Raw genomic sequence first — 11675 nt, forward strand, 5'->3', positions numbered from 1 at the left:
GTTCACCCTGGAAGCGATCTCATTGAATCCAAGCTCGCTGATTTAAGTGCTCGTTGAATCCGGGTTATTTTTATTGATTTTAAAGAAGAAAAAAAAAGGGGGAATCTATCTCATCCAGTTGAATCTGAGTTCCACTGTACTATAAAAACTACAAACATAATACTTGTTTTACAGCTGGCTCTTCTAGAGCACAACCCACAGTTTCCATTGATTTCCTGGACAAAAGCTCTGTACCCACAAACAAAATCATATGAATAATAAGCATTTGAGTCACTCTCAAACCAAACACTCATGACTTCACAGGTAATACTCTCACTCACTTAACTTACAAACAAAATCAAATCATAGGGAGGCAGCACAACTGTCGTAACTAAGACTAAGGTTTTTTTTAAATTTTACAGGAAGAACAAAAAACTGATTTTCAACGTTATATCCATCATCAATACCCGGGATTTCAGTTCAAAGTGTACTATAACAAAATGATTGCAACAACTCTAGAGGTTTTTATAGAGCATGCACCCCTCCCCAGTGCCCTGGAATATGCACACACAAAAAAAAAGGAATTTGCGCCAAAACCCTGAGTTACGATACTTGAGCTGCTATCCCAAAAAGTAACCAATGCCAACAGACCATATTTCATTATGTACTGTCAAAAAAAAAAAAGAAGACTACAATTTCTCTCCATGTGTCAACTAGACACAATAACATCAGATTGACCGTAAACCTATCCTAGATCGTGAACCTATTCTAGACCGTAAACCTATCCTAGTCCTAAGTAAATGAACACAAACGTCTGGTCCCTGAACGTTGATTACAGACTTTCTCACAACTTCTTTTTTTGGAAAGTAGCCAGCCAAAGCATGATTTGTTGAGAATTGCACCAATAAGGTAGTGGCCGTCACTGTTCGTCCAATCCCAGCATGGCCCCTTCAGCCCTCGCACTTTTGCCACCGGAAACAAGGAAACTAGGGGGCGACCCTTCCATCTGGCAAGACTTCGGGAAACTGTGAGGTCACTTATCCACCAAGCCTGCAGAGCGTTAATTGTCACTGTCAGATAAGTCCGAGTGGAACAGGAATCCAAAGTGTTCCGAGTTCCAAACCCAGACTTCTGGTACTCCTGTACATATTCGGGAAAAGTGGCAGCGCCCCTAGTGGAAATGTCATTCGCTTGATTAAAGCACATCATGGAGCCCGGACATGTCAGCCCTCTGCGGTGATCTCCTGCGATGAGGTTTTCACTGCTTGGCTGTATGACGGAGACTTGCACGGCGACGATGTCGATTGGTCCGATTTCCCCTCAGACCCGTCTCCCGCCCCCAACAAGTCGCGAGCGTCCACGCCGTTCTCCACCACGTCCCCATTCATCTGTACCGTGCTGCTGCCATCCACCGCCTGCCCTAGCGAGGTCGCGACCCCACGGGTCAGGTCATGGGAGAGAACTTTGGCGTCCCAGCCACACGTGTACAGCTCTGAGTCACTGGACCAGGCCACGCCGTGGACAAAGTCTGTGTGTGTGATGTCCAAGTACCTGTGGAGGGATGCGTATGCCACAGGTGTCAGGGATTTAGATAAGTTTTAGGAGTTTTAGTTTACTCTTAGTTAGTTTTAACCCTTCCAGCCCCAGGCGTTTGTGTGCACTCCCTGACCCCAGCCAATACAGCAGTATTTCAGAAAAAGAGGCATGCATTCTGAAAAGTGATGTAATATCTTTGTAATGAAGTTTAGATAATAACATATATAACAATGTTTAAAGGTAAATGAACAAATATGAAAATGAAAGGTTAATTAGGCTCACTTATTTAGAAAAATGCGCAAATTCAGTTCTCCCCGAAATGGAGAATATACGCTCTTGGGACGGTGGGAGGTACAAGCGCTGCTGAAAATATACGCGCTCGGGACTGGAAGCGTTAATAAGGGTTTGGTTCAAGTTTTTGTTTAGTTTTAGTACAATTTGACTTAAGTTTTAGTATTAGTAAGAATCTGGTTTTAAATTTTAAAAAGCGTTTTAGATTTAGAAATATTTATAGTTTTAGATTTAGTCAGTTTTCCTGCACTTGTAGCCAGCATAAATAGGTCATGTAAGTGCTGAAGATTAGAAGTGTTAAAAAAGAGAGTAATATACAAAGAAAAGAAGGTAGAGGGATAAAGATATTTAATAGGAAAGGCTGACAATATTCAGAAACCTTGCTTATTAAAATTAAATTTAATAATCTACATTGTGTTAAGTTGAAACAGGCAAGTGAATCAAAAAACTATTGTGTGGCATCGTGGTGAACTCGGACATTTGTAATAATAAAGAGAACGAAGAAACCAACATCTCTACCGCCCATTGAGAAATTTTTATCTTTTTTTCCCCCTTTCGGCTCAACACTTCAGTTACATCCATTTTAAAAAATACAGTTCTGTGTGGACTTTAGAGAAAATTGTTGACTAGATGCATAAAAGAATAAAAAGAATGTAAATTTGCAGTTTTCAAGGAAATTCAAGCTTTGGAAGTCACCAAAATGATGCTGCCATTTTCTTGTTAATTTTACCTCTTTAACAAGGCAATCCACACCCCATTCAATCATTTATACGAGTGACTTCTGTTCAAGATACGAATTTTGTCATCAAAACAAGACAAATAAACAAGCTTTAATATAGGACGATACCAGCAACTTCATATGTCTAAAAGTTGACTTGACGAGCGCCTGATTTCACTGCGCCATGACACAAATACCGTCAATACGTACTCTTGTTTCAGTGAGTCTTCCTGTAGAGACGTCACAACTGTCCGGCAGTCTTCTCCAACAGAGGCCAGCAGGGACGGCCTGAGGATGACACAAACAAAAACAAACCTGCTGTAACTGCCACCTGTATAATACAATCATTATTCCATTCCCCGTCCATAGTAGTACAGATGGATAGACACACACAGATGCGTGCACACACACACACAGAGGAGTCTCAGGCAAAGCGTTGGATACAGAGAGTCATCAACAACATCAGACTCAAAGTTTGCGTCATCATCGGTACTCTTAAGACATCCTTCAATAATATAAGTCTGCGTGCTTGTTAGGAAAGATCTTAAAACAGGCAGAAATATAGTCAGTCTACTTACTTTGCAGTACAGACCTTATGAACAACAGACGATTTCAATAAATCTGCTCACTTGGAAGTAGAGACTTTGAAAAAGGCAGACAACTATAATAAGACAAGTACCAGTAGTACAGAACTTGGAACATTATTTTAAAAAGTTTTAGTAAGAGTTTTACAGTACTTGCAACACCATAAGGTCATATAAGTGCCGAAGATCAGAGGTGTTACAAGAGAGGAACCACACAACAAAGGAGGAAGAGGAGAGATCAGAACGATAGATATTTGACTGAAAGAAGGAGCAAACAACCCGCTACCTTGGAACTGCTACTTTGGAACAGATAGACAACTTCAATTAGTCCGCTTTATTTGGAAGAATGCACCTGCGTGCGCATGTACACACAAACACAGGAGTCTCAGACAAAGCGTTGGATACAGAGAGTCATCAACAACATCAGACTCAAAGTTTGTCTCATCATTGGCACTCCAAAAAGTATTCTTAAATAATAAATTCGCTTACTCAGTAGTAGGCCTATAGACTTTGGAACTGACGGACAATTTACTAAACTACTTACTTGTTAGAACAGACTACGGAAAAGACGGACAAAATGTAAGTCTACTTACTTGATGGAACAGACTTTGAAACAGACAGACAACTTACTTCAATGAATCTACTTACTTAGTAGAACAGACTTTGAAACAGATCAACAACCTCAATAAGTCTACTCTCTTCGTAGTACATTGTACTTGGAACAGACAGAAAACTTCAATAAGTTGGGCCTACACTCGCCTATAACACCACTTCGCATACAATATAGTAGGGGAGATGGATACTGGACACCCTTGACTCCAAAATCAGCCCATTTTTGTAAGTCACACATACAATCATCATCATCCAGTGCCAGATCTACGACAGACATCGGCATTCATTATTCCATTCATTCCTTTGCTTGGATGCTCTCAAAAAAGCTACGTTTCCATGATCTTTCCCTGTTACCCATTTGTTTAGGTTCCCTAAGTATGTTGTTCTGGGCCTACCCCTTCCCCGCTTGCCCTAAATTTTGCCAGGGAGAGCTAGGTGTTCAAGACCCTTATGTCTATTCAGGTGTCCCAAAAAACTGCATATGTCTTTTCCTGATTGTTTTTAACATTGAGCGTCCCACGTGGGCTTCATCAAGCACATACAATATAAGGTGAATTTCTGACATTCTGGAAGGGACTCAACATGCTTGAAATCAAGTAATGGTCATGCATCAAATAGAGTGTCCTTCCTACCTTTAAGAACCATTGGTTGTTGCATTCAGATTGATTTAATCTGTGAGCTCTGAGTGGGAATGCATTTTTGATTTGCTATAGATGAGCAGGTGGTTGGAGCGCAATTCTTCAGTGGAAAGTCCTATTCGGCATTATTTCCTGTTTGTTGGGCCCGTCCTGGCTGTATCATGTTGTGTGTATAATACGACGGGTGAACGTTTGGAACTCTCTTTTTTTTTTAGTCGCGCATGTTATAGGTAAGTACATTATATTTATATATGGTACTTGTTAGAATAGACAGAGAGCGTCAATAACTCTACTTATTTGAAAGAACACATACATATACACACACATACAAACCTCAAACAAAGCATGGATATCACACTACGCGGGCGTGCACACACACACACACAGGAGTCTCAGACAAAGCGTTGGATACAGAGAGTCATCAACAACATCAGACTCAAAGTTTGTCTCATCATTGGCACTCCGAAAAGTATTCTTCAATAATACGTTTGCTTACTCAGTAGAGCAGACCTTGGAACTGACAATTTCAATACATTTACTAAACTATTTCTTGGCAGAACAGACCATGGAAAAAACATACAAAATGTAAGTCTACTTACTTGGTAGAACAGGCTTTGAAACAGACAGACAACACCAATAAGTCAACTTGGAAGAACAGGCTTTGAAATAGACAACGTCAATAAGTCTACTTGGTAGAATAGGCTTTGCAACAGAAAGACAACTTCATCACCTATAACACAGGGATGAGAGGAGGCACACACACACACAGACACACACACACACAATACACACAGGCACACACAGAGAAGTCTCAGACAAAGCGTTGGATACAGAGAGTCATCAACAACATCAGACTCAAAGTTTGTCTCATCATTGGTACTCCAAAAGGTATCCTGTTGTTTACTAATAAGTCTGAATACTTGTCAGGAAAGATCTTTGAACAGGCAGACAAATAGTCTACTTATTTATTTGGTAGTAGTACAGACCATAGGACAGACAATTTCAATAAGTCTATTTTTTTAGTTTTAGTAAGTGTTTTACGGCACTGGCAACACAATAAGGTCATATAAGTGCCGAAGAATAGATGTGTCACAAGAGAGTAACATACACAAAAAAGAAGGAGGAGAGATAAGGACGATAGATACATATGTTTGATAGGAAAGAATGAGCAAACCACACCAGAGCAACCGCCAACCACCCACATTTCAATAAGTCTGCTTACTTGGAACTATAGACTTTGGAAAAGGCAGACAACTATAGTAAGTATATTCACTTGGTAGTACAGACCTTGGAACATTATTTCTTTTAGCTTTTGAAAAAGTTTTACCGTAGTTGCAACACCATAAGATCCTGTAAGTGCCTAAGATTAGAGAGTAACAAACACAACAAAGGAGGAGGAGAGATCATAACGATAGATCTTTGATAAGAAAGAAGGAGCAAACCACACTACAGCACCCGCCAACCACCAGCTACCTTGGAAAAGACAGACAACTTCAATAAATCTGCGCATTTGGGAGAACAAACAAACATACACACACACACACACACAGGAGTCTCAGACAAAGCGTTGGATACAGGGGGTCATCAACAAAATCAGACTCAAAGTTTGCATCATCATTGGTACTCCAAAAAGTATTTAGTTCAAAACTAACTTCTGCCAATATAGACCTTAGAACACAGACAACATCAATCAGTCTACTCACTTGGAAGAACAGACCATGGAACTGACAGACAATTCAAATATGTTTCCTAATCTACTTACTTGATAGAGAACAGACCTTGAAAAAGACAGGCAAATTCAACAAGTTTACTAACTTGGTAGCACAGACCTTGAAAGAGTAGAAACAAACCACTCGCAAGCAATTAGACAATTTCTTTGCGTCTATCCATTAAGTAGTGAAGACTTTGGAACAATCAAGACAATTTCTCTCTGTCTCTACATATATACGTCTACCTTTTTGCTAATAAATACAGACAATGGGGGAAAAAACGTTAATAGTTCACTCACTTGGAATAGAAAGACAATTGCAATACGCCTACGTACTTGGTAATAAATATACAGACAATGGAAAAGACAGATTTAATAGGTCACTCACTTGGAAGGACAGAACTGCATGTTGTAAACGGGTCGCTGGTGCGGACGAGCTGTGAGGTAGTTCTCCACGCCCACGCGAGTGTCCAGAATCGCCAGCTGACCGCTCTCGGAGCCAAGCGCCAGTTTGTGCGTCTGTCCCGGCTGCCATCTGACGCAGGTCGCCGTGTTCTGGAGAGGGCTTTTGTCTGCAACGTTCAATTGTGGAGGATGAAGCAACAGAACAATGGGGGAAAACGAAAAGGAAAGAAGTACCAAATGAAATAGAGGGACAACCTCACACACAGAGGAGTCTCAGACAAAGCGTTGGATACAGAGAGTCATCAATAACATCAGACTCAAAGTTTGTCTCATCATTGGTACTCCTAAGAAACTTGTTCCTAAAAGTTTTGTTTGTTGTTTGTTTGTTTTTTTCAATTCCACAAAGGGTCAGTGAGCATTGCCATGGACACATTTACGGTTGGCAATTTGATCATGTCATGTCAAAATATTCCACGGATGTGAATAAACGTAAACATCAGATCTCTATAGATCTATATTTCATATGAGCTCATATTACACATACAGCTCAAAGCACTAGGAAACAAGTTTTTATTACAAAACATGTTACAATCATTCACACACATTCCTCCAAAAAAACCACCAAAAAAAACAACCCAATCCCAAAGCATGACACCTTCGATAACTAGTAATAAGAAACTGGTAAACTGATGAACAAATGGCATGCCACAAAGATGTTATCTTTCATTTCAACCTTTGGTGGCGCAGCATAAACTTGAGAACAACAATACTAAACTATAAACATAAGACTAAGACACACACAAACAACACACACAAACACACCCATGCAGAAGTCTCAGACAAAGCGTTGGATACAGAGAGTCATCAAAAACATCAGACTCAAAGTTTGTCTCATCATTGGTACCTTAAAAGGTCCACTCCACGGGATACAGACTACTTTTAGTAAGTTTTACGGTATTTGCAACACAATTACGTCATAAAATGAATGTTAACAGTGAATGTCTGATCTATTTTCATAATAAAAACACAAAATACAAGCAACTCAAAGTTTTCACGATATAATTTTGCACGTTACTTACATCCATCAGTAACCAACCCCCCTCCCGAAGCATATAATCTGAATAACTAGTCAAAGGAAACTGAACCAATGAACAAATGAATGACAATCTCTGAATAACTAGCTGAAGGAAACTTGGTAAACCAATGAACAAATGGCACACCACAAAAAGTAAGTCTTTCCATTTCAAAATTTGGTGACACACAGCACTGAGAAGCAGCATGAATTCTTGAGAGACAATACCACACATGCACACATGTAAACACACACACACACAGGAGTCTCAGACAAAGCGTTGGATACAGAGAGTCATCAACAACATCAGACTCAAAGTTTGTCTCATCATTGGCACTCCAAACGGTCAGTGACTCATTACACAAGTATAACCAAAAATTTAAAAAAAAGAAGAGAAGAGTATCACATCAAAAGATGGGAAGCAAAAGAAGTAGTAATAATAATAATAATAACAACAACAATAAAATAGCACAAGTTTATTCCCAGCAGACCAGATAGCATTCTGAAACAATATCAACTTCCTGGAAAGTATACAGTCACAGTGCAAGCAGCCATTTTAGTTTTACTAGCACTAAAACACTAACATCCTGACAAAACAATGTTAACAAAAAATAGTATTTGTATAATACAAATTCCACTCAAAGGCAAAAACCTGTGCTGTAATCTACATTTCAAAACAAGATGAAAAGATTTTGGGCTTAACTTTGCACCATTTATCCTGGAAAGAAAAACTCTGCATAGATTCTCTGGAAATTTGCACTGTATCTGTACAGACAGATAAACTATGACTACTGGGTGCTCTATCATGACGCACAGTGGAGTCCACTCAAGCAGAAATCTGAAGGACAGCCAGATTTTCTTCAGTTTACCTGGGTTTTCGGTTTAAGAGAAAAAAAATTGGGGAATTATATTTTCTTTTAATTTACAGTTGTTTTCGTACTTATTGCGTTTAGCTTAAGAGCACTCCACTCTAATTTATGAAAAGCAATAACAAGATGTATGTACTGTAAAAATGTATTCGCCTCGTAGATAACCTCAGTGTTGCAAAGGGTTTTAAAACCTATACAATATCCTATACAATAACAAAATAAGACAGAAATACGTACTGAGAAGGCTGGCTGGTTTGGGCTTACGCTTGTCCCATAGCAATATTCTGTCATCCTGGGAAACAAAAGGGAACAATTACTGCTCATTCAATAACACCTACACACATGAACAAAAGCAATTTCTGGGGGGGTGTGTGTGTGTTTGTATGTGTGTTTATGTGTTTGTGTGTGTGGGGGGGGGGGATGTTAAGATAAAGGTGAAATGTGAATACAGACATAAAGTGGCATCTTTCAATATAGTTTCATTTTGTATCATTGTTTCCTTCCTAGTCCATAATTGTAGAATCATAAGTGCTCTAGATATGGTACTGCTTTGGACCATATCTTTTTCTATAATTTTTTTCCCCCTTAGAAAACTGACTTGGGCTCTTGTGAAATGACACTGATAAATTGTGAGGTGATCTCACAAAATGGCTTAGTTCTCGGATTTTAACCCTATGGACATAGATACATTAAATTTACAGGTTGAGTTTGTGTAATTTCTGGTAGTAATTTATTAGAACAAATTGATAATGAAAACATATTAAATTTTTAAAAAATGTTATCAGTTAAAAATCTATAAATACAAATTTGACCCTTGTGCCAATTTCTGGCCAATATCACCATTCACAGACTGTGAGAAGTAACTCAGTTTGTCAGCTTGCCTCATATACATATAAAAAATCACAAGCATATCCTAAAGCAGTTAAAAAAAAAAAAGAAAGACCACTCTCATCCCAACCTGTGCATGGTCGTGCTAACTGGGCATGCCTACCTGGCCACAGGATATGAAGAGGTCTGGTTCTGATGGGTGGCAGTCGATGCTGGTCACGGTGTCCAGGTGGGCTGGGGACGAACAGACAGAGAACATCACTTTATAGTCACAACAATTGCGGCACATTTCATTTTTGTTTGTTGACTTGTTTGAGGAAAGAGAAGCACATCGTGGGACACTATAATGGTCAATTAAAGCTGGGAAAAAGTCAGACAGACAGACAAACAGACAAAAATAACAGTGGGAAAGTAAAGAAGTAGGACCTACCAGTGACGGCACCCTTCCACCACCCACGTGGCACATTTCAAACCCATACACAAGTCAGAAACATTAATTTGCATATTTCATAGAATGTAGGCCTATATTGTTTCGCACTTTTTAAAAATTTCATATAAATGAAAAAAATTGGGGAAAAAAGTGTCGATAACGTCTTCAAGAGTTATCAAATGATCAGACTGCGGGTCCTCAATCACTCCCTCCCCATCATCCGTTATTTTTAAAAATTAATTAACCAACCCCTATTTTCCCAGAGACTGCTGTGATCTTTGATACTTGACAAGACATTAGAGTTTAGTTTTATAAAGAGTTTCCTGACAGTTGCAACACAAATTGGTCATGTAAATGCTGAAGATTAAAGATGTCAATTACAAGAAAGTAACATACAAAGAAAAGGAGGAGAGATATGGACAATAGATGTTTGATAGAAAAGAAAGAGTAAACCCCATCACAGCGCCCGAGAGGAAAATCTCACCTTGAGCAGAGTAAAGTAAAGACACTGTGGGCAGGTCCCAGAGTTTTATGCTGAGGGGGAAAAAAACACACAATACATTACACAAAAATGTTAAACACAGCAATTAATTTTTTCAAAATTAGAAATTAAAGAAGCGGTGGGGAGAAGAAGAAGTAAAAGTTGTCTGGAATTCAACCCCCCGCACCCCCACCCCACGCAGTCGAATCTGCATCACCGGTTCAAACAGCCACTTCCCTCTCGTGTTTGTTTGTTTTTTAAATAGACAAAAACTGTGTAAAAAGTCTAAAACTGACACTTTTCTCGACAATGGGTGGTGGCCATCTTAGACAATTTTGACTGTACGGTACTTTAAAAAAAAATTATGTCTTCTCCATACGATGGCCCAGCATCTAACTGCTATACCATATTTGACAATCAAAATGAGAAATATAAAATTGGTTAGGGGGGGGACCAAGTTACGGGTGTGTGTGTGCCTCTATACAGTCCAACCGGCTCTAAAGACCACCGGTATAAAACATTCACCTGTACAAACAAAACAGCGACTTCCCATTTCCTCTATTGCATTTTTTTCTCTTCTTTTTACACTAAAGAGACGCTGTAAGATGGCCACTCGTCTCCTCAAAAATACATGTCCATCTTGGACAGTTCAATACTCAATAATCAAAGTTCGATCTGCTCAGCACCTTGTTAGGAAAAATTTTGACACGAAAAAATTAAGAGTTTCACAACATGTCAAGCTTTTTAGAATGCAATTCTTTGAATATCTCAATATCGACTCACTCCAATGACATTACGATTTTAATAGAGCAGATAGAACATTTGTTTTCTGACCTCATGATGGACTTGGTACCTCAATACGGCCAACAATGTCAGAAAGAACTTCATAATTCTAAGGTAGCGGTTTCCACTGTATTGGTGTCTCCCCCCGCCCCCCCAATCGACTCACCATCTGTCATGGCCGCTGGAGGCAGCCTTGCTGTGGTCACTTAGGACAGACACAGAGCTGACCACGTGGTCGTGGCCCTGGGCCGCCTGGGACAGCACGAACGTGTGGTAGTCGTCTTCCAGCTGCCACAGCGCCACGCCACCTGTATAGCACACATGACAGAGAGACAGAGATATATTGTCAATGATTGGAGGTTTTTTTTGGTTGTTTTTTTTTTTACATACATATAGACACACGCCGCCCCCGCGCGCACTCACACTGCGTCACGCCACCTTCATTATAAACACGACACAGAGAGACAGATATTTGTCAAAGATTGTTGTTGATGTTTTTTGTTTTGTTTTTTACATACATACAGACACACGTGCATGCGCACACACACACAGTGACATGCCACCAGAGGTGCATATACATAGAGACAGAGAGAGATATTGACAATCTTTGTTTTTACATACATGATACAGATGCACATACACACACACACACAGTGGAGAGAGAGAGAGAGAGAGAGAGAGAGAGAGAGAGAGAGAGAGAGAGAGAGAGAGAGAGAGAGAGAGAGAGAGAGAGAGAGAGAG

General features: G+C 39.6%; 1 protein-coding gene across 1 annotated transcript; it reads right to left on the reverse strand.

Moving 5' to 3' along the window:
* Nucleotides 1–646: 646 nt before the first annotated feature.
* On the reverse strand, nucleotides 647–11242 carry LOC101850177 (methylosome protein 50; the record flags this gene model as incomplete). The annotated part of the gene is given in 7 exon segments (XM_013083448.1): nucleotides 647–1530; nucleotides 2735–2812; nucleotides 6455–6638; nucleotides 8650–8704; nucleotides 9404–9474; nucleotides 10155–10204; nucleotides 11101–11242. Coding segments are annotated over 7 exon segments (908 nt in total), but the record flags the coding sequence as incomplete, so codon positions are not given.
* Nucleotides 11243–11675: the final 433 nt, after the last annotated feature.

The sequence above is a fragment of the Aplysia californica genome, unplaced genomic scaffold, assembly GCF_000002075.1.
Source record: "Aplysia californica isolate F4 #8 unplaced genomic scaffold, AplCal3.0 scaffold00232, whole genome shotgun sequence".
Lineage (NCBI taxonomy): Eukaryota > Metazoa > Mollusca > Gastropoda > Aplysiida > Aplysiidae > Aplysia > Aplysia californica.